This window comes from Eschrichtius robustus, chromosome 14 (assembly GCF_028021215.1).
Source record: "Eschrichtius robustus isolate mEscRob2 chromosome 14, mEscRob2.pri, whole genome shotgun sequence".
NCBI classification, from domain to species: domain Eukaryota; kingdom Metazoa; phylum Chordata; class Mammalia; order Artiodactyla; family Eschrichtiidae; genus Eschrichtius; species Eschrichtius robustus.
The window spans coordinates 5,264,597-5,289,017 of NC_090837.1; the positions used below are offsets into that span (position 1 = coordinate 5,264,597).

Below are 24,421 nucleotides of genomic sequence, written 5' to 3' on the forward strand. Positions count from 1 at the left end.
TCATGTTCTTGGATATCATGAGAGGAGATAGACTGGTAGAAGAAACCTAGTCCAAATCCTAAGGAAGTCTGAGGTCAATGAGCTGAGAAATTTGGATTCCCCGTGGCGAATTCGGCCTTCTGGCTAGGAATTGAGTGAGAGACCTGACCTGTGTCATGTCACACGGTGAGGGCGTGTGTGCTTTTGGAAGAGACAGGTAGACACTGCGAGGTAAAGATTAGAGTGAGGTTCCCACCACTCATCCAAAAGAAACCTTCAGGGCTCTCTGAGCCCCCAGAGGAAGCTGGAACAGCAAATGCTGTGAATCCTAATATAAGAAGGGCCGAGGACAGGAAAGTGGAGATTGAAAATGACGGTTCGTGCCAGGTTCATCTGTGAGCATGTGCCAGATGGCTTGCCAATGTCATTTTAGGAAGGCTGCCTTCAGAGGTTCATTGTTTTGCTGTCAAATTACACTTTCACAGTTACAGTACTTTAGAGTCATAGAGGCCAACGGTGGTCTCCCGATGTAAATATGTTTCCTTTGGGGATCTTGTGAGACACAGCGTTCGCTTCATTTTCTATTTAGAAGAGAAGCAAGAATTGAGTCTGTGTATCAGTGCCCTCCCTCTGAGTCTGCCAGACGGCTGTGTCTGCACCGTAGCAGCTGCCCCTGCTGTACAAGGCTTCCCTCTTAACCCCTCCCCCGCCTTGAGAAATGTGTTAGAAAGAAAAAAGCTACATCATCACGGCAATGGAAGCAGTCTCTCTCCTTGGCAACTTGGTAAGAGCAGTTAAACAAGGGTAAATGGTGTTTGTTTAAGCTGAATAAAGTGAAGGGTGCCTTCTGCAATGTTCGTAATGAAAATAAAAATGAAACAATGTCTAGTTCAATAAATAGCAGTGCATACAAATTAAACACTATGAATCCTAGAATACATTTAAATAAAATTTAAGAAAAAGGAAAAATCATCATGATATAATATTTAGTGAAAAAATGATGGAGTTAAAATTATATGGACCCACTTATATAACTGAATCACTTGGCTGTACACCTGAAACTAACACAACATCGTAAATCAACTATACTTCAATAAAATTAAAATTTTTAAAAATTATATGGACGTGTTAATACTAATTTTATAAATATATGTTACGTGTGTTTGTGTATTCATGAAGAATAAAAAGATTTGAGTAATGGGGGGGAAAGCTATATAATCAAAGAGTATGCTTCTCACAAATTCACAATAAGTGCTGAATTACATATTAAGATAGGCAAAAAGAAACTGTGTAAAGAAAAAACACCTTTGGGGCTTCCCTGGTGGTGCAGTGGTTGAGAGTCTGCCTGTCAATGCAGGAGACACGGATTCGAGCCCTGGTCTGGGAAGATCCCACATGCCGCGGAGCAACTGGGCCCGTGAGCCACAACTACTGAGCCTGCGCGTCTGGAGCCTGTGCTCCGCAACAAGAGAGGCCGCGACAGTGAGAAGCCCGCGCACCGCGATGAAGAGTGGCCCGCGCTTGCCGCAACTAGAGAGAGCCCTCGCACAGAAACGAAGACCCAACACAGCCAAAAATAAATAAATAAATAAAAATAAAGGCATTCCTTTAAAAAGAAAATAAATAAAAAAAGAAAAAACACCTTTCAATTCAATTATCAAATCAAACATTTTGTATTTATTACCAAGTTTAGCAGGTACGTTGTGTCTGAGGAGCAGTGGATACTCAAAAAATATTTATTTTACCTTGAGCTTTTATATCCCCAAGAAGTACAAAGAACAAAAATAATAGCTATCATGTATTGAGTGCTTACTATGCATCATGCATTGTTTTTAAAACTTTACATAGAATGATAGCCATTAAATCCTCCAAAAGTCCCATTTGTTAAGTGTTTTGTCCCTATATCATAGATAGGGAAACTGAGGCCCAGGAGAGACAGCTTGCGCAGAGATCACAGCTGGTGAGGGGCAGAGCAGGGATTCGCACTCAGGTCCTCTGAATCGGGGGGCAGGGGGTCCTCAAACTGTGTGTTACCCCCTCCGTACAGCCCACAGAAGGAAGAACTGATGGGGAAAGGCAAGACCTAAATACACACGTTGGGATTTTTTTTAACGAAACTCACCAAGGTGTAATTTCTGTTCAATGCACCATATCCGTTTGGAGGGTACAAGTGGATGAGATTGACGGTGCATACGCTGTGAAACCACTGTCATGCTCGGACACAGAACACTCCCAGCCTCCCGAAACATCCCTTGTGCCCCTTTTCGGTCCGTTGCTCCCTCTGCCCCTGGCCCCAGGCCACCACTGATGTGTCAGTAAGCATGAGGTATCAATTAATTAGAGACCAGATTGAGAGTTAGTACTCAAATCCAGGGAGAAGGAGCTGGAAGCAGCAGCTCGGTGCCTCAGCCTGAGGTCCAGTAACCTGGGTCCTTGTCCAAACTCTTCCCCTCATCATACCTGAATAAGTCACTCCCTATCTCCAGGCTCAGATTCTGCATCTGCGAACCCGTGGGTACCCGAAGTTTCCAGCTTGGACTCCCTCCCATCCTATCACTGGAGGATGGAGAGAGCAAGCTTGGAGTCCCAGGGTATTTTGACATAGCTTTTCTCTGCCGCAGATCCCTCATCTGTAAAATAAGAATAAATCATTCATTCATTTAATAAATATTTATTTAATGTCAACTAAGACCCAGGAACTGTCCTAGGTGCTGGGGATAGAGTGATGAACAATACAGTCCTTGCCCTGATGGAACTGACTGCGGAATGGGGGAGACAGACAAACTCAACACACACCTAGATATAAATGTAATATCAGGTAACGAGATGGGCTTAAAAGGAAAATCAAGCAAGGTAAGAAAACAGTGATAACGGTTTTAGTTAGAATGGGCAGGGAAGGCCTCCCTGGAGAGATCACATTTGAGTAGAGACCTGAATGAAGTGAGGAAGTGAGTCATGAGCACATGCAGAAGGTCAGGAAGTGCAAAGGCCCTGAGACAGGTATGTCCTTGCCATATTCAAGGACCAAAAAGGAGGGCAAGGGAGCACAAAAGTAGCCAGGGGAGCTGGATTGTACTCCACTGTGTAAGTATAATGAGAAGCTGTGGGGTTTGGGAGCAAGGAAGTAGCATGATTGGACGATATAACAGGATACCTCTAGTAGGAATGGCAGAAGGGGAGCCCATGCAACAGAGACGTGAAAGAGGTTCCCATCAGGGTGGTGTGATGGAGGGAATGAGATGTGGTCAGGTTCAGGATGCCTTTGAAGGCAGCCCTGGCAGGAGCTGCTACTGGAGTAGCTGTTGGGTGTGAGAGAAGGAGAAGCCACAGATGACTGCTAGGTTTCTGGCCCGAGCAACCAGAAAAATGGCATTGCCATCCCTGTGATAAGGGAGGCCTGCAGGAAGGCAGATTTGGGGAAGAGAGAAAGAATCCGGAGTTCCATTTCAAAAATATTAAATGAGAAATGTTTATTAGACATCTGAATGAAGATGTTAGGTAAGAAGTTGGAAGCACAAGTACAGAGTCCATGGAGAAGGGCTCAAGCTGAAGAAATAAATTTGGATTATGCCAGCATATGCAGTATTTAAAGCCAGGAGATTGAATAATATCCCACATTTCAGCCTTGAGCCTGCTAACACTTAGAGGTCATGAATATAAGGACCTGACAATATGGGGCCAACTTGTTAAAAAGGAAAAGCCAGGGGGACTTCTGGTGATCCAGTGGTTAAGACTCCGTGCTTCCACTGCAGGGAGCTCGGGTTCGATCCCTGCTCGGGTTTGATCCCTGCTCGTGGAACTAAGATCCCACGTGCCGCGCGGCATGGCCAAAAAATTTTAAAAAACTAAAAAGAAAAAAAAAGGAAAGGCCATAGAGAGAATGGTATCTCAGAGGTAAGTGGTGAAGATTCTCCGAAGACAGGGTGGGATTGATATCAAACACTGAGAGGAAGTCGAGTCAGTTGTGGACTGAAAGCTAACCGTTGGAATTGGCCGTGAACCCTGGACACCTTGACAAAGGGACTTCAGCGGAGAAGAGGCAAACCTCTGATGGTGTGGGTTCATGACAGAATGGGAGGTGGGGGAGTGTGATACGGAAAGCTTTTGCAAGGACGTTTTCCAGAACGGGGAACAGAGAAATGAGACAAGGGATGATAATTCCTGCCCTAAGTATTAAATAAGATGAACCACAAAAATCACTTAACAGACAGCAAGTGTTTTCTGAGCGCTGATCTTCGGTCCAGCTCTTCCATGCTAAGTCGACAGAAGAGTTTCCAGCATGCATTGTACAACCCAACGGCCCTGTACTAATGCCAAACTCACCAAATATCCACTCTGAGTTCGGAGACTGAGGTGAGAGAAGAAATGAGTTGCCTGTCACCTGGAGCTTCAGGCAAAAAACAATCAAATAAAATCACCATTTCCTGAGTGATCACTAAATATAAGTCACTGATATAATACTGTCTTCCAACACCCCTGACCAAATACCTGTTGTGTAACAAGAAGATAAAGTACAGAAGAGAACAAGTCATGTCTAGAGAGATTTTTCAGTCTAGTTACAAAAACTGGAAGCAGGAAAAAATCAACATATACAGACATGCAAATTTATAGATTGCACACTGGCAGCAAAATAGAGGGAAGTCTTTCTCAGAAGTAAGAAGGAGACATCAAGGAACATTTTCAGGACCCAAAGGTGAAGATAAGTGAGGAATTCTCTTACATATGTATGACCTTTCTCTTCATCCCGATGGCAGGGGGACAGATGGGAAGGAGGAAGGGAGGAAGCAGGGGTACACCTTTAAAGACGAAACCTGACACATACAGCATTTTACAATTTATAAAACATCATCCCACTTGACAGTCTCTCTCTCTTTTTCTTTTTTGGCCGTACCACGTGGCTTGTGGGATCTTAGTTCCCTGACCAGGGACTGAACCCGGGCCCTCAGCAGTGAGAGCACAGAGTCCTAACCGCTGGACCACCAGGGAATTTCCCCCTCCACCTGACATTCTCGATTGCCTCATGTGGTAGATTTCAGTGCCATACCCAACACTGCACCCTCACCCTTTGCCTTGTGAATTTGTGGTTCCCCCCCACCAGAGGTAAAATATGCTTTATCTCAACAATGTTGGGTTTGGGCAAATGACTCTTTTTGCCCAGCAGAATTTTAACAAAAAATTCTCCATAAAATACTTAAAACACAGAACAGGGAACTCTGCTCAATATTAGGTAACAACTTAAATGGGAAAAGAATTTGAAAAAGAATAGATACATGTATATGCATAACTGAATCACTTTGCTGTACACCTGAACCTAACACAACATTGTTAATCAACTCTACTCCAATATGAAATAAAAAGTTAAAAAAAAAACAACAACACAGTTAAAGGATCGGGTTTGCCCTCTTGGTGTCTGCAACCTTGATGAGGTGAACCCCAGCTGACCTGAAGACCTGTGAGCAATAAAAAAAAGCTCGTGGTGGCATGTGACTAAGATACTGGGGCTGTTTGTTATGCAGGTGTAACTAACTGATACAGTCTATGACAATGTGTCTCAAATAGTGTTTGAAGCACAACCCACATTAGAAAATACATCTTACATTAGGACCAATACACAAAAAGTATACATAAAGGCAAAAGCCAAAGTTTCATGAAAAAATACTTAACCTCATTACATGCAAGTCACTCTGAACTTTCTATTCTGTTCCATCCCATTCCATTCTATTCCACTCCACTCCACTCTGTGCCATTCCATTCCAGTCCATTCTATTCCTTCACTTTTTACAAAATGCTGGTGAGATCCCATAAAAACTGGCCCTTAATTTGAAAAAATTCCTGCACTGGAGCATTGTGGGAAAGTTATCCTTTACCCATTTTACACATGAGGAGACTAACGCTCAGTTAGGTCACCCAGCCAGTAATGGAAGGCCAGTGTCCCAAGCGGTGTATTCTGACCCAACACTGTCCTTTTCTATTGGTCAAATAGCTGCTGCAGTAACCGCTGACCCCCTCTCTATATTCAGTTCATTCTTAGTTTTCACTTAAAGTATTCTTAAAATGAGGGGCCTGGCTTATCCTCTGCTTGATAAAAATCAGAGACAAAATCAAGTCAGCCAAGTTCCAGTTTCAGTTCAGAGAGGTAGATGGCTGAAAAGAGCACTTCTCTTGCCCTTACCAAACTGCAAATTAAAAGCTTTTCTTAAACCCATCAGAGAACTGCTGATGCAGGGCTACAAACTAACCTGGAATCTGGAGACAGACACATGCCCATAGGGAGGAAGAGAAATCGAGCATTTGCTTCCCCAGGGTGGACCCTGCTGGATGCCATATAAGCTAGGAAAAAAAAAGAATCCAAGGGAAAAACTGCACTGACTTGCTAAAGGCCCCGTAGGGGCTGGTGTGAGTGTGAAGCTTTAGAGCCTGTAAACAACGGAGCTTGTACCCCCCGGGCTTGCTCTACGAGTCCCATCGGGCCCTCAAGGGAAGAGCTAGCAGCAACCCCGGGACATCTGGCTCAGGAGGGGGACAGCAGCCACTGCGGAAACTCTACACAGTTCCATATCCTCTGTCTCCCCTATGGGGCAAAAGTCTCAGTCTTTAGGCAGAAGTATAATAAAAACTGCCACTTAGGGCACTAGGGGGATTCCGTTGTATCTAAAGTAACCAGTTTGAGTTAAATTTAAGCTGCTTTATTAAAAAGAGGCCTGCCTGACTCTAGCAAACAGCTATGTGCTCCTGGTGACTAAGTTCCCTCATTAAAGTTTATACAATAAGACTTGTACAATAAGAAGCTCTAGGACATAACAGCACTCCTGTCCCCAGTGGGTCCCCAGACTACGCTTTCGTTGGTCAGAGGCACCCCCCCCCAAGTCATAACTGTCTACCCCTTCCCTTCGATAAGTAAACATACCACCTCCATCATCTTTTTTTTCCCCTAGAACATTACTGAAGTGTGCTGAATAATACCGTGTGATTCTGAGCAGGTAATTTGACCTGAGTTTCTGCTCCTTCATCTGTAATGTCAATTGGCCTTCAGCTGGCACAAATATAGCATTTGCCTATAACATACCTCTTTCTTTTCTCAGTGTCCCATGCAAATGGCAGTTGGGTTCTAAAGTTAACTGAAGCAAAATTGCACCCAAGCAGTATTATACAAGAAAATCCCTATTTTCATTCACCAGGCACAGCATTTATGACTTTTTTTTAAAACAGTCAAGCTTTATTCTTTCTAACGTCAGTTTTATTTATTTATTTATTTATTTATTTATTTATATTTTTGGCTGTGTTGGGTCTTCGTTTCTGTGCGAGGGCTTTCTCCATTTGCGGCAAGCGGGGGCCACTCTTCATCGCGGTGCGCGGGCCTCTCACTATCGCGGCCTCTCTTGTTGCGGAGCACAGGCTCCAGACGCGCAGGCTCAGCAGTTGTGGCTCACGGGCCCAGTTGCTCCGCGGCATGTGGGATCTTCCCGGACCAGGGCTCGAACCCGTGTCCCCTGCATTGGCAGGCAGATTCTCAACCACTGCGCCACCAGGGAAGCCCGCATTTATGATTTTTAATACAAAGAATATGTAGCAACATGTATGCGTAAGATATATATATATATGTATATATATATAAAACATATATATATATATATATATATAAAACTATAGGTAGCATGCAATTGTACAGATGGGTGGTATATGCAAATTATTCAATTATTTCTCTCTGCTCAGAACACTCGAGCAATTTATAGTGTGTTGGCTCTCCCTGTGTGCTTTATCACCTACACCTTCTGTAAAAGTATCTTCCAGTTCTTCTAACATTTCATTAGTCAAGGGTTTCTTGGAGGCCTCAGTTCAGTCTTTAATGTCTTCCTGAAGGCAAGAGGTCATTGACACCATCACCACTCGCTTGCTTGGCCACTAGAAGAAGGCATCACACACCTCTGGAAGATGGGGAGACTCTTCCCGTTGTGCTCAAGTGCCCCCCACCACTTGTGCCAATATACACTGACGAATACTTTACCAGGCAGAGGAACAGAGATAACGAGATTAAAAGATGCACAGTTTCTACCCATATATGTGTATATGTATGCATGTAAATGTAAGGACACCACGTTATTTTGGGCCAAATGCATACAGTTGAATTCTCAAGAGTTAAACTATTCATATGATACAGCTCCAAGTCCTTTGGGTCCCTCGTACAATCATGGACACAAATCCAAACATTAGAACTGAAATCAAGTAGCAGTGATTGGGTCTACTGACAGTGGTGCATGTTGCTTACACAGTCTGTAGACTACCATAAAAAATGAAAATGCAAAGTCAAATAATTCTCGTGAAGATTTCTAGGAGATAAGTCCATGGATCTTGGCTCGAGGGACCTTCTATCCACCTCTGTACCTTCGTAGACTATGACTTAATATAGTAATGCTTACTTCTCTGCCCCTCCTAGATGATAAGGCAAGCCTTTAAGGACGAGCATGTTGCCTTATTTAATTTTCTGCAGCTCAGGCTCACGGCACAAGGCCTGGTACCTTGTAGACATATGGGAACTACGCAGAATCAATGAGAGAGGAAGTGCTCTGCTCAGGATAGTACAACCAGGAACGGGAAAGGTCTCGTGAGCCCCTCCCTCCTCACCCATCCATCATGCCCATCACCACACTGAAAGCTCCCACTCTAAGGGACTCCTTAATTCACTCTCAAGTTCTGGTCATGAGGCTTTGCTCTCAGCCTCCTTTATTCTCATCAATTCTTCATGCAGATCAGTCTCACTTCCCTAGTTGAACCATGGCTGGGATGTTATTTCTTCCTCTCTCCGAAGCAGTGTGCCCAGCACCCAGCCCGGAACTGACTGATCGTCCAGGCCTCCCAGCAAAGGCAGATCTCGGGGCCAGCGTGGGCAGAATGGAGACCCCTTCCCAGCTCATCCAAAACACATGCCTTCCTTAGAGAATCTTAAAGTCTTGGTGCTAAAAAGACCTCAGAGAATGCAACTCTTGTGCAGCCCAGGGAGGACAAGGATACATCTCAAAGGCACGGAGAGGTCACAGCGAGTCTGAGGTTAAAACTCAGTGATGATACACGCTGGGTTCCCGGCAGGGCTTTGAGGACACAAAGCAAACCCAAGTGTCTCTGCCCTCGAGGAGGTCTGAGTGCAAGAGACAGACTCCCGTGCAAAATACTGTCAAAAACAGTGACTGATAGAACAGGAAGGTCTTGTACGGTGTTTACAAGATGGTCGGGCCTCACTGGCCGCCTCCGGTCCCCAAACTTCAACTCACCTTCATCCGAGATGCTCAGGACAGCCCTCCACAACAGACCCGCGGACACCCGCTCCCACCCAACCTCATCTCCCGGCTCGCCAGCCCAGCATCACCAGTCAATTCCTGCATTCTGCCTGTTGGGTCACCTCCATGATAAATCCCCGTCCAAATCGCATTCAACAAGGTGTGGTTCTACCTTGACAGACAAGTGCTTCCGAAATCGTGCCCCTTATCAAAACCACGCCAGCAAATGAGGCCCAAGATTACGGTTTGTTGTAAAGTTTAGCATACGCTTATCTGGGAAATGTTTTCATTTTAGCTTTTTACCCCTCAACATTGGGAGATTTTCAAAGTACCACCAACGCTTGTGAGTTTAGGAAAAGATCCAAGCACTTCCTAGTCATCAAACGGTGGCCCAGGTGGGATTAAGAGCTGTTTATCTGGTGAGAGCCCAGCATATCGCGCCGCCCAGCCTCCTGCACCGGCTCTGACTGCAGACACTGAACCTGGCGGAGAGAAGCGCTGGGAACGAGGCTCCCATCGGCACAGGTGCTGGAGTCACAAGCTTAGGTGTTCGGGGGTTTGCGCCTCAATTAGTCACATTAAAAAAAGGCATTGTGGCAGGATAAGCATATTCTCAGGGGAACGAGGGATCTACAGGGTTTGTGTTTTCCAAACTTATCTTGTAAGTACTTCTGAAAATTTCCCTAAGAAAAGAAACTTTTCTATCAAAGAATGCTGTGAACTGAGACCTCAAGGTATAAAAGCCGGCAGCTGAGAGTTTTTTATCTCTGAGGCTCCAGGGGAAGGGAAAAAGAAAAATGCCAACGATGACCTCACTAATTTCTCCAAAATCAGAATGTAGAAAAGAGGGGGGTTGAAAGGCCCAAGCTAAGATCTGGCAGAGACGAGACTGGCTCAGCCCTGCCAAGAGAAGCCTGGGTGTCCAGAATCACACTCTCGGAGGTTTCCAGAGAGACCAGCAAATCATAGCCCAGCCAGGCTGAGCCAGTCACAGAGGAAGGGGTGGAGCCCAGCAATGCCTCAGCAGCACAGAAGTCCCTGGAATTCACCCCCTGGATCAACTTGGAGTCCTTGCCAGTGTGACATGGGCTAATTAAAATCCTGGATATAAAAATTCCAGTCTGAACAGCTTGAGAAGTAGCCCCCATGGTGAAATTACAGCTGTTCTTACACTAAGTGACTCTGCCTTGTGAAAACCTCTACCTATGTTAGCAATGAATTAAAATAATTGCATCTAATACATCGGTCTAATACATCTCACTTAATACAACTAACTTATCTAATATATTTGTAATAGATTTCAGTTTACCTGTATAATTCACCCAGATTTTTTTCAGCACAATTGGCCTGGGATGGTGGAGCTTCGGGGGATGGTGATGGGGGTTGACTCACCATCCCCGCCCAGGGAGGTGACATAAACGAGGAAGGTGGGTCTGCTGTGAAGGTCAGGGAACTTGGGGACGGTGACAGACTTGAGGGAGCAGCCCAAACCCTGCCCAAAGGGGACAGCGGCTACTACCTTGAGCCCACCGCTGCCACACGGGCTGTGTTCAGAGACCTTCGGACTTTGCGAGGGAAACGGGAATTCCAGAGCGCTGGTGCAATCTACTAATGTTTGAACGTTGGCATCTAAGTATACATACATTTTTAAAGTACTTTGCTCTGTCTGGGGGCGCGCGTCTTGGGGTCTGGATTTGCCTCAAGGCCTATCATTTTATGACCTTTGGCCTAAGGACATCCTGATCCGGATGATAGGACGCAGAGCAATGGCACAGAAGTGTTGTTTTGGTTTTTTTCTCCCTCCAATATATCAAACTTCGAGGTCCATATCACGGCCTCATCAGCATCACGTTCTTCAGTGCTTAATAAAACTTTTGCTAGTTCCCCACAGACTCTACCAGCAATAGGAAATAGGTTCGTCTCACTTGCCAATGCAAATCACTTCTGAGCTGCTGCTCAAGGGACCTCTGCTGGAGAAGGAATCCGGGCTGTCGAAGGAAGGAGTGCTGGGATTGAGTAGTGATGTCTGGATTGGCACATGCCAGGAAGTGGGGTCCTATCACAAGTTTTGTTTTTTCTATATTGTTTATATCCTATCTATGAAACCAAAATCCTTTGGCCCAATATCCTTGACCAAAGTCCCTTCTGTCCCAACCCAGGCCACGGTGCAAGCACTGGTATCAGAATTGGAAAATTCTTCAAGAGCCTCAGTATCAGTCTTTCACTCAAAGGGGCTGTCGAGAAAGGCACATGGCAATCCACCGTCCCCACGAGTGGGCTTCAGACACACAGACAGTCTCAGCATACGATCACCGACTGCTCTCCCTACAAACGCTGCTCATAGGAAAAGAAGTCAGAGTGTAACCCAAATATTTATTAAGTGTCAGACACAAAGGATGTCAGGAAGTCGTGGATAAATTCATCTCTCTGAAAGTATTCCCTGGGGAGTGACACGATTGAAACCCTTGATGACGGGAAACTGCTCTGTTGTCCAGAGCATTAAAAGATGACGATATTGGGCTTCCCTGGTGGTGCAGTGGTTGAGAGTCTGCCTGCCAATGCAGGGGACACGGGTTCGAGCCCTGGTCTGGGAGGATCCCACGTGCCGCGGAGCAACTGGGCCCGTGAGCCACAATTACTGAGCCTGCGCGTCTGGAGCCTGTGCTCCGCAACAAGAGAGGCCGCGACAGTGAGAGGCCCGCGCACCGCGATGAAGAGTGGCCCCCGCTCGCCGCAACTAGAGGAAGCCCTCGCACGGAAACGAAGACCCAACACAGCCAAAAATAAATAAATAAATAATTAATTAAAAAAAAAAAAAAGATGACGATATTAGGGCAATCGCCTCGGGCTGAGGCCTTTCATTTAAAAAAAGAGCCTGTAAAACTGAGCTTCAGAAGTGGTCAAAATGATCTGAAACATTTGGAGAGGGGCCCTTTAAGAAGGGTAAGCCAACGCTGCAGGGAGGACTAGGAGTCGAAAGCAGTGCTTTGAAATCTGAGACCGTCTCTTTGCATTTCAAGTTAAACCCTGAAATGTCTCCAGGCGATAATCCAAGAGCAGTTTAGAAGGAATACACTGAGTATATACATTGAATATAAATGATCATTGCCTGCTGGAAGCCCGTCCCTCTTGAAAATGAATTAGAAGAGATATGAGCCCGTTTGTTTAATAGGTGGCTATGTAACCCGGTCCATCCAGTACCAGAAAAATTTTATCCCATTGTTTTTGACTGAGACAGAATCTGTATTTCCACCCGCTGCTAAAGGCAGCATTACTTTCTCAAAGTCCATCTCAGCGTAGCGATATGTATCAATAAAGCATGAATGAACTGCTCATGCAAGACTCCTGCATAATCAGGGGAAAATGTGTGAGATTCTCCGAAGACTTCTCTCATCAATGCTCACTGAGTCTCTGCTACACGAGTGACTCTTGGCTGAAGAAGTCAGTTCTAGCTCTTTGTGGGATTTCTTCTTATGTTCACCAGTTCCTAACATCACTGAATGTCCCTCTAGACATTTGAAATGTTTCAGAGAAAAGAGGGTTACATTTTTATCTTTGGAAGGTAATCTTAATCTTAGGATGTGTATAAAATAAGTCAGTGTACGGATAATCCCAAAGTAGGGGGGAAAGAAGCCTGCCCCTGAAATAAGCACCCTAAGTTCACAGGGCTAAGTTCCCTGTGAAACTGGGGTGCTCTCTGTAAAGCAGGGGCCGAGAGCCAAGCTTCCTGGGGTCAAACCCCAGCCCTGGCACTTAGCAACTGGGTGACCTGTATTTTGGCAACAATAATTAAATGCCCTGTGCATCACTTTTCTTAGACAGTTAACTTCTAAAGTTTATTTAAACGGGGGGGGAGGGGCAATAGAGGGGTTGGGGAGTGTGAGGTACAAACTACTGAGTATAAGATAAGTTCAAGGCTGTATGTACAACATGGAGAATACAGCCAATATTTTGTGATAACTGTAAATGGAAAGTAACCTTTAAAAATTCTATAAATTTAAAAAAAATTTTTAAATAAATAAAGTGTATTGAGTGTTTAAAGTGTTTCTTTAGGAAACTCAATGAATTTGAATATGAAGCTGATACCTTCTGCCCACCATCAAAGGCTCACGGAAGGAGTTTAAATTGTGAACCAAGCCCCAAAACATCAAGGATAAACGTGCCAGGAGACAGAGGCACAGTGGCTGTAGTTGACCCTTCCTGATATTCGAAACACAGTCACAGACCTGATACTGAGTAGGACCCTGTGGGGCTCCTGGGCACAAAAGCCTTCCTGTGTCCCCCATTTCTTGATTACAGGAAATAGGCTTCATTCAGCCTCCATGACCTTCCCTGGGTTCCAACGGGCAGGTTCAGGCAGTTGTTAGTTAGGGAAGGGAGGGGATGCAGAGACAAGGGAGGAACAGTCAGGACACAATAGTGCAGCCTTGGGGCAGGGTCCTGGTTCCCCCTCAAGGGATACACAGAACAATATCTTTGAGCTCTTCTGCAGATACTGAAAGCCCCATCAGGTGGGAGAAGTTAACCGTCTGCTGCCCACAAGCACGTAGACACCAGACCAACAGGAACCAGAAGGTTGATGATGCCGACTCCCGATTACCTCCCCACCAACCAATCAGAAGAATGTCCACGAGCTGACCACGCCCTCTTTGAGCCATTGCTATAAAACTCCTCTCTGCCCCCCTCCAGGTCAGGATGCACAGTTCTGAGGGCATTAGCCCGCTATGGCCCCCTTTGCCTGGCAAAGCAATGAAGCTATTCTTTTCTGGTTCTCCCAACACTCTGTCTCCGAGATTTAATTCGGTGTCGGCCCAAGACCTCAGTTAACACCACCTCCCCCACGAGGCTCTGATAACTGAGGGCGCGAAGCCGGCGGCTGCAGATCTACACTGGCTAGTCCCAAGGTCTCCCCACATGATGCCCAAACAATTCCAGAATGTGAGTTCTTCATTAGAGATGCTAAAGACAGAAGGGAACAAAAGATCTCATTAATATTGAAATCTGAATGACACTGACAGGAACAAAAGGTTGGGGATGGAGCAATACGTATCCTCTCGCCAACAGGAAATATGTGACACATCTCGCATTAGAATGGAACAATGGAAGTCCAAATTACCAGCATCAAGAAAGACACAATTAGGCAATAACATCCAAACTGCCTGACAACTTATTCTTAGCTGCCTGGCTCCTGGTGATGGGTGAAGGGGAGGAAATTCATGCCGAGAGACAGAAGAACAGTGTTTTCTGTATGAATGTTTGCCAAGCCTTGCCAAAAGAGAAAGAAATGGGCTTAAACCACTTTTGGATTTTTCTCCATCTCCTTCTGATAGCATTAGGATCCGTCTGAGGGTTTTTCTGGAAGCCCGTTGGAGCCCACAGGAGACAAGGACCCTTTGGAGATAAGTCAGTGCAGAGAGACTGTTCTGAACCTATTTCATCAACACTGCGGGGATCCCCACAAGGTCCTCAATCCCACCCCCCAGGTGCCTGGGCCTCACCTTCCATTAGGTTTATCTCCTCCTACAGGGCAGGACACGTGGAAGGTGAGAACCACAGCCCCCGGGCAAAACGTGTCTGCACATCTCTTTCAACTGGATGACTTGCCAACAATCAAAACTCTTACATAAAATGTGGATTTTCAGAAACACCTGTCTTTAATTCTGTCTTTACAGGAGAGAGGAAATAGGAAGGGACTGTTTGTCCACTTTTCGGTACCATGAATTTGCACATGCAGTGGACTAATGCTTACTCACCACCCACTGAGCCCAGACACATAAACCTCTCCGGCCTCAGTTTCCTGGGCTGTAAAATGGGCGCAAGAGTGGTACCTACTCTGTGGAGGTGCTGGGCGGGTCGGAGGCTGCGATGTGTAAAGAACCAGTGGACCAGAGTCTGGCACGGGGTCACCGGGGGCTGTGGCTGTTCTCACTGCTCCCTCTCACAGACCCTTCGGGGCAGGAAGAGAAGTGAGACACGGACCTGCCCTCAAGGGGCAAACCTGCCACCTGTACAGGAGCACACGACATGCTGAGTCCCTAATACGTGCGTCTACACAGGGCACAGAATCACAGAGGTGAGGACCTCGGTGTCGGGGGCGGGATGCAGAACGGCAGGAAGGAGGCGGCTGCACAGGGCAGGGGCACCTGAGCCAGAGTCCAGAGGACAGCTGGGGCTTGTCCAGATGCAGGGAGCCGGGGAGGGATGCTGGGCCCAGGAAGTAGCACGGGCCCAGGAAAAAGATGTGAAAACCACACAGAAGAAGGCAGAAATCAGAGAAGGAGAGAAATCCAGTGCAGATGTGCCTCTGGATCCAACTTCACCTAGCTGCATGAGTCGATATATTTCCCCTTTCCGGGCTTAAGACAGTTGGATTTGCGTTTCTATCACTTGCAACCAAAACAAAAGAAAGCTCACCAATACAGGATTTCACCGCAGGCCTGCCAGATCCCACTAACCCCTACACCTGTCCAGTCGCCTCCACCTGAATCGTGATGTCTCTGGCTCAGTGACATCAGCTCTCAGATGCCTCTCTAAGGACCATGTTCAGGACACTCCCACCTTCCACCTCATCCTCTCTGTGAATCCAACCACTTAAGGAAAATCGGGTCACACAGCCTTTTGCAGGGGCTACGTGATGACCCAGGAAATGCAGCTGCTCTCTAGAAGCTTCCTGCATCCTCCAGCGGTGACATTGGGCTCTGTTTAGTGACCCCACACAAGCAGCAGAAACCTTTGTGGTTTTTTTCGACAGCACATCTGCTGCCTACCCTTGCCCTTCACAGATGAAGTTTGGAAATAAAGACCTTCCCTGGGGCAGAGAAGGCTTTAAAATGTTAATATCCTTTTAGGAGGCCTTTAGCATCTCATTATTTCAAGTCCGGCTGATACCAGAAGGCTGGAAACTTAATTATTGCAGCCAATAGTTGGAGGGTACCCTCTTCAAGATCAGCGTGAGTTTACATTGATTTCTCTCCAAGCGTGAATGAGTTCATCCCCTGCTGGTGACATATGCCGGGCTTCTGCGGTTCTGGAGACCGCAACTCACTGACCAACAATACAATTACCAACACATTAAAAACAGGAGGCCATCACTTGGTCAGCAAGATAGACACTCAAAGATTAAATCACAATTACAACATGGAAATTGCATTTTTCTTCCTCCCTCTGAAGACCTTGAAAGACACTTAGCAAAGAACCGCAAATGTGCTCTTGCTGGCAGCATAAAGACCCCCAAAGCTGTCTAGATCTTAATCCCCAAAACCTCTTAATATGTCACTTTACACGGTAGGTGGAACGGTGACCCCAGAATGATATATCCAAGCTCTAGCCCCTAGAAGCTGTGAATGTGACCTTATTTGGAAACAGGGTCTTTGCATATATAATTAACTTAAGGATAGTGAGATGAGATCATTGTGAATCAGAGTGGCCCCTAAATCCAATGACGAGCGCCCTTATAGGAGAATAAGGCCACACGGAGACAGAAGAGAAGGCCATGTTTAGACGGAGGCAGAGACGGGAGAGATGCGGCCACAAGCCGGGGACACCTGGGGCCCCCAGAAGCTGGAAGAGTCAGGGAAGGATCCTCCCCTAGAGCTTCTGGAGGGGAGAGAACAGATTTACGTTTTTTCAAGCCACTGAGTTTGTGGGAACTGATATGGCAGCTCTAGGAAACGAATACACGTGGCAAAGGGACTCTGCACATGTAATTGAGATAAGGATCTCGAGGTGAAGGGATTATCCTGGGATAGCCAGGTGGGCCTAATGTAATCACAAAGGTCCTTATTAGAGAGAGGCAGGAGGCTCAGAGCCAGAGAAACAGAGGTGATGATGGAACCAGAGGTCAGAGAGAGAGAGCTTTGAAGATGCTACGATGTTGACTTTTAAGATGGAGGAGGGGGCCACAGCCCAGAAAGGCAGGCAGCCTCTAGAAGCTGGAAAAGGCAAACAGATTCTCTGCTAGAGCCTCCAGAAGCAACGTAGCCCTGCCAACCAACCCATTTCAGGGTCCTGACCTCCAGTACCATCAGATAATAAATGTGCATTGTTTTAAGCTACTAAATTCACGTTCATTTGTTACAGCAGCAAGAGGAAACTGACACACATGCCTTCCAGGTCATGAGGATGGAAACAAAATTCTTTTGCAAATTCAGAAAACATCATTTATCAACTGACTCCCTGATGGGAAAGCCATAGGAATGATACTTTACTACTAGCTCATACAGGTGTTCCCCCATGGAGTCAGGATTTGAACTGACATCACCTGTTTGGAAGCTTACCCCCGCCCCCCAAACTCACTCCCTCTGCATTATTTTTCTTTATGTTGAGCTAGAGTGGTTCCCTTTTGACTTCCACTCTTGAAATCTAAAAAGCACAAATCTACCCCATATTCCAAAGGATGGCCCTTGAAAGACTTCAAAAGAGCTGTCATGTTTCCCTCTTCACCTGTCCCTGGGCCTTTTATTCTCATCACCAGGCTCAACACTCACACTTCCTTCAATCACTTCTCCTGTGATTTGATTTCAAGGGCCCTCAGCCCCTCAGACACTCTTTGACAGAATACGATCCAATTTAGAGCCTTCCTCTTATGCCTAGAAAGACACAGAATTCTCCATCAGAGGGACCAGTGACATCTATCATCTGTGACTTATAGAGACCAGGGGACAAGAAATAGCTTCCTTTCCCAGCAGCACGAGTGTGACGAGAAATCACAAATGTCCCTCCACCTCCATGAGGGAGGCAAGAGGGTGGGGTGGAGGCTGCGGTGATCTGGATGCACTGGCCTTACGCACAGGGGCGTCCTCTGGTCACTTCCGGGTTGAGGGTCACAGGAAGCAGTGTGGGCCCAGGGCTACTCGACCTTATGAATTTCAGAAGAGGCTGGAAATCCAGATTTCTATGTGATTTGCCAATTTTTACAGGATGGCAGCAAATTAAATACACACACACACTCCTCTGAACCAGATGCAGCCTGCAGTCTGCCCACCTGTGACCTCTGTTCTCGGGTCACGCACCTGTTAATGCCAACAAAAATCATATCAGCCTGTGGCAGCCGCTTCAGACAGGTGGTTCCACAGGGAATTAGAGCCATGATCTTGTAATAACTTTTAATGGAGTATAAGCTGTAAAAATATGGAATCACCTGTATGCTGTACACCTGAAACTAATACAATATTGTAAATCCACTATACTTCAATTAAAAAACACAGCTGGTTCATCAGATCTCACTGTGAACAAAACTGCCAAGGTTTCTCGCACACACACACATGCAATTAATATGCATCTTCTATGTATTTTTTTTTAACATAGAAGTAGTTGTCCACTTAAAATGCGACACAGATCGCTTCCAATCTTGCCAAGGTTCCAGCCCTTCAAAATCCTTTATGTCCTCAGATTTATTCCCCCAATGTCATACGGTCCCAAGGCAAAGAAGCCAATTTGTGTATCACTACAATTTACACCGTCCTGAATTGATACTTTGTCCCTTACCTAAGTCACAATCCCAACGTTCAGAATTTCCATCGCATGACGATCTTTGGTGAAACCTGCAAGGCTCTCCCTGGGGAATCACACAGCGTTTCCTGCACCGTGAGGAAGTGACCGGGTGACAAATCCACAGACCAAGGGGGTGTCTCCCTGGGGTGCTAATGAGCATCCACGTGTTTAGGCGCCCCTGGGTGATGCCCAGGCCAGCGGACCGCTCTGAGGACGACGCTGTACGTCTTAGCGTTGTGACAAAATTCACGACAAATATTGACACGAAGCCTGTGACAAATGCACCACAGCCATTTAGTGAATCCCCCTCGATTGACCCAGGCGCCGGGATTTGCAACAGAGCCTGGGCTCCCCTAGAAACGTCTTACAGCAGCTCTGCGCTTGGGGATCTGCACGCTCTCGTTTGCTAAGATCAGGCCACAGTTCGCTAGAAGAGAGCCCCATCTTCATGAGGCCACGAAAGCGACCGCTGAGCCAGAAACTACTGTCTTCCAAAGCAATTTCTCTCTCGGGCTCAGGGGAGGATATTTTTAGTATATTTCTGCGAAGGGGAGACAACCAAGTATACGGCAACGATGGGATCCGTGAACTTGGGCTTGCCTCTGTAGGGTAGAGCTCTCCAGGGCAGGAGAGCGGAGACCCCGCCCTGGGGGGCTTCACACCAGGCTCTCGGGAGGGAACAAGGCTGAGGGGTCTACAGAGCTGAGCCATCTGTTTGAGCCCAGGGTGGCATAATCACACAGATGCCACCTCCGTGTGCCATCACCAATGTCTCCCTCCTGGAATGACGGGGGATGGTAAATAACATGCATTTTCAAAGGCAACCAAGGGCAATGAATCAATATTTTTCATTCTGTGCAGATGAGTTTGTATGACTTGGCTCAGATCTTTCTCGACTCACAATATCGAAGGCTTTAGATTTGTTTAATCAAACCTGCCCCCACAGAGCCCGAGGCCTGCCAGGAGCCCCAGGGCAAGGCTGTGTGTACTCTGAAGCCGGTCCACCTTCTGTCTCGAGGGGAGAATTAGCATTCCACCCAGGAGGCAGGCGATGCCAAATTGGGGTTTCCTAAGGATTAATTTTTTTTTTAATTAGGCCTCACAGACACATCAATTCTTCCTTATCAAAACCATCTCTGGGTTAAGTCACAGCCTCCTGCAGGTCACTGTAAGAAGGAAGGAATCCCTCCCAGATCTTTTCCACCACAGGGAAAACCCTGCAGGATTTTCTGTCCACCACAAAGTTCTTCAGACGGGGACCAAGTTTCATTTCACCTCTGAACAGGAGCCAGCAGAACAGAAAGAAGGCAGAACTCAGCGGTACTGTGTTTTTCTAAAATGAATGAAGACATAGGAGCTGGGAGCTCTCTTAGCAGCTTAAAGAGAAAGGATCATTCTAAAGATGTAAGTCTTTCTCTCGGGGTCTCTGCTGCAAAAGGAAACTGCCAATCAGGGCGCCAAGAAAAAACGGGCAGAAACTCTAAATTCAGTGATTCAAACAGACCCCTGCAAAGACATGAAAAAAAATCATGGGCTGGTTCCTGGCTGAATATGGAGTCCTAAATCCAGCTAATTAGGATGGAGGACGCAGCAGAAATGTGCCATGGCCAGATTTCCCCCGACTGTGAGCTGTGTCCCACTGGTACCCAAGGGAAGTTAGGGGGCACATGGATGGACTTCTAAAAAAGTTAATAGTCATTTATTTTCATGTATACTAAGAAAAAATTAGTACATCAAGCTCATGGATTTTATTGTCTTCTAATGAGACATTTAAGATATTTAAGGTTGAAAAGTGAGGCATTTAAAGAAAATATAATGAGTAAATTATGTTATTTGGCACAGGAAGTTGGCAAAAATTGTGAAGATGGCAGGTAGATGGCTAAAATTCAGGAAACACTGTCCTATGAACAAAAGAAGGGGAAGAGAATTGTTTCTGCTCAAGATTAAGACCCGGGGAAGGAAGCAGCAGGGCGCGTGCAGCCTCCTCTGACCCCAGGCGGGTCCCTGCCATCACTCCCTCCCTCCTCGGCATCCTCATCCCGGTCAAGCCCTTCGGGGCCTGGGATGCTCAGAGCGGCCCCGGGACAGAAGGGGAGGGACAGGACCGAACGCCTGGGAATCTGGAGGTAAAGCCCGCGGTACCTTGACGACGTCTTCATCCGCAGACCTGCATTCCACAGCCTCCGACACGTCCACCACCGAACCATCCTCTTGAACGGCCACGACCTTGACGGGAACCGAAACCACCTTTCCGGTGAGAATGGCCGTGTTCAGAACCTCCGTGTCCTGCGCGGGAGAAAAGAGGGCGCGTGTCAGCCACAGGCACGCCCGTGAGCCCCGGGAGGGGTGACCAGCAGGCCACCTCCGACCTTAGTTGTTGTTCTACAATTTAAAAAACTGTCTGTGCCCTACAGACACCCCTCGCACACAGCGCAGGAGTTCTTTTCGATATTTGCCAAATCTTAGCTCGAGGTTCATTTGGTAAACGACGGCCTGTTTTCAGGGCTTATTCACATAGTGAACACAGCCTTCGTTTTGGTTGCAAATTAGGAAAGACAGCAGCAGCACACAGAAGAGAAGAGAACTAGCTGCAGGTTATAAGCCTCCGCACTCCTGAGCTGACCACCAGCGCCCTCTACCCCCAAACCTCCAAGCCCCCCCTCCCCGGGATTTCCCAGCCAAGCCTGGGAAATCACAATCCCTGGCCCACAATCCCTGCGCTAGGGATTGTGAAACTGATATCATGTTAATTTCTCTCCCCCTCTGACATCCTTCAAAGTTCTGTAGGTTTTATCGCAGCTGGAAGATAATCTTTTTTATTTCAATGTAATTCAGATGATTTCTCACCTAGATCAAAACTCTTTGAAAGCATCCTAGGGTTCTTAGAGATGAAGTCCAAACTCGCTGACGTGGAGGGACCTAACCCTCGCCCACCTCTCTAGCTCCTTCTTGCCCCCTTCCTGCTGCCCCTCATCACAGTCAAGCCTCAAACAGAGGTCTTTTCTGTTCTTCCAACAGTGAATCTCATTCATGCCTCCTGCTCTTTCATACGCAGAGCTCTCTACCGAAAACACGCCTCCCTGTTCCCTCCATCCTTCAGATCTCAGCGTAAATGTCCACTTCTTTGGAGAAACGGGGCTTTTCTGCCTGCCCCCAGTGTGTGTTAGCACTGCATTATTATTTCTCATAGCACCTAGTCTGTCCTGCATGGTAAGAACCATAAGTCGTCACTATATATTTATTTTGTGTTTATGTTTTAATCTCTGACTGCTCATGAGATTGTAAACTCCCCAAGGGTCAAAGCCATCATTGCTCTGACCTCCACTGCACCCAGAGAACCTGGGACAGTACCTGGCATGGCAGAAGCAGTGCAGAAGAGAGCATGCATGGGCTCTGGGACTGGACTGTGTTTGAAACTGGCTCAGCCTCTGATTCGGTGAGGATCGTGTGGATCTGCAGTTACAGAAAATCTGACTCAAGTGAAATAACCCAACACGGGTTTATACGCTTCACTCATAACCGGAATTCTGGAGCTATGTGTCTGCTGGCTCTGGTCCAGTGACTCAGTGAGGGGAGGGCTACTACTTCTCTGCAGCTCTCTTGGCCACTCCCTCAACATAGCAAGATGGCATCTATCACACCAGCCATCTCCATCCACTGTCTAAGCAGGGAGAAGGCTGAGGGGGGAGGGGTCACCTGCTGCACCAGCTCCTCTTCATCAGGAAGTCCAAAGCTTGTCACACGGCCAGCCCACCTGTAAAGGAGGCTGGGGAAGTGGGCTTTGATAGTGGAGCTGGTCGTGGAGGAGGGGTTTGTAAATGGCTTTTTATAATCCATTAACAGCATCTGCCACAAGATACTTCCCCATGTGCCAGGGTTCCCTGATCTGCAATACAGGGATAATAAAAGTACCTACTGTGTGGTGACCTTATGAGGATTTAATGGGTCAATCTATGTACCAGATTTAGAACAGAGGTGGCACATAACGAGCCACAAGAACTCAATAAATACAGAGATTACAGTGGATGCTGTACAAGATGTGCTTCACAAATGAATTAGAGAACCACTGAGTGGGTTCACAAAGGGACTGTGCTGGAGATGCTACTTCCACACTTGTCTGACGAGAAGAAGTCAACTAGAGAAGCTGGTGGACACTGGGCAACTCAGCTCAGCAGTGAGATTCACCAAACACTCAGCAACTGGCTCCACCAGAATGGACCAAACAGATCATCATTTCAAGCGTTCCTTTCACTCCCGGGAGCCCCTACTCTCAGCTCATGCACTAAGCGGGTCCCACATTCAATGTTCTAAATCAGCCCCTCATTCTCCACCCCAAATGTGAAAAAGGGTAAGAGATGTGGTCAAAGAAGAAGAAGGAAAAGGAGAAGGGGGGTGAGGAGGAGGAGGAGGAGGAGGAGGGTAGGAGGGGGAGGGGAGGAGAAGGGGGAGGGGGAAGGGGAGGAGGGGGAGGAGGAGAGGAGGAGGGGGAGGAGGGGGAGGGGGAGGGGAGGAGGGGGGAGGGGAGGAGGGGAAGGGGGAGGAGGAGGGGGAGAGTTCTGAGTACTTTACATGTAATTAATTGCTCATTGACTTTTCTCAACAACCCTCCTAAAGTAATTACTAGTATTGTTCCCAGTTTATAGATTGTTTTTCATTGATATTAAAGCTGTAAATAGTACCTACTTGTCAATAGGAAACATCAGCTTTGTAATGAATATTTGAAAACAATGCCAACCCAATCTAAGAGAGATGAAAAAATAAGTTGTTGGTTGTTGTTTTACATATTTCTTTTCCTCTAGATGGAATCTCAAGGAGATATGTCCAAAAGAGTATAAATATAGTCCATGTTCCTGAAGATCCCACTGTCACCAGGGAGATGAAATTTATGTACTTTTACATGTAAGCTGTACAGCGAAGACAGGAAGCAGGAAGCAGTGCAGAAGCTGAGATGAGAACCTTCCAGAGGTGGGATAATGGTGTGGAATAATCACAGTGTGCGTGAAGAACAGGGACAGAATCATGGTTCTAGAACAGACTGCTAAATTCAACTCATGATACAATTGGAAAAATCAGTATGGGTGCTTTCTGTGCGTAATACACAGGCATTAATTTTGCTTGATGCACATCCAGGGATACTGAACATCCACCCCTCCTTCCTTTTTTTGAAATGACATTTCATTTTTTCCTTTGGGTATCATCCCACTCTGCTATCAATGAATGTGGCTTGGATGGCACTGACCCAGGCCACCAAATCAGGCTTCACAAATGAGCAGATTAACCAAATTGAATTGTGGTCCATTAAGGTATTCCATCTCCATGTCCACAAAGACTGATTCAAGTGAAACCCAAACAAAAGAAATCAGACACAACGGTAGGAGAAAGACAGATTCCTGGGAAAGATTTCTGGGTTCCTGAACCCAGCTACACCTGTATCTGTTATCTTTGGAAATTTAGAGATGTAAAATAAACTGTTTTACTTAAACCACTTTTAATTAGGTTTATGTCACTTGAAACTGAAGGTCTTGACTAATGCACATGAGATTAGACGACATGCTGGGCTCTAGGGAAAGAGAAAAGACAAAAATAAACATCAGTCTCTACCCTGAAGAAGCTCACAGCCTTTAAAGTAGACACTGTAATCATTTTCCCAAACTGAGTTTCAAGGGAGGTGACTTTAT

At 46.5% G+C, this 24,421-nt stretch overlaps 1 protein-coding gene across 1 annotated transcript in view; it reads right to left on the reverse strand.

Moving 5' to 3' along the window:
* LOC137776554 (transmembrane protein 132B) overlaps positions 1-24,421 on the reverse strand; it is a 356,123-nt gene that overhangs the window by 13,059 nt on the left and 318,643 nt on the right. Inside the window, exon 5 of the mRNA XM_068563133.1 lies at positions 20,886-21,029. Coding sequence (XP_068419234.1) covers positions 20,886-21,029 — 144 coding nt within the window. The remainder of the gene's footprint in view (positions 1-20,885; positions 21,030-24,421) is intronic.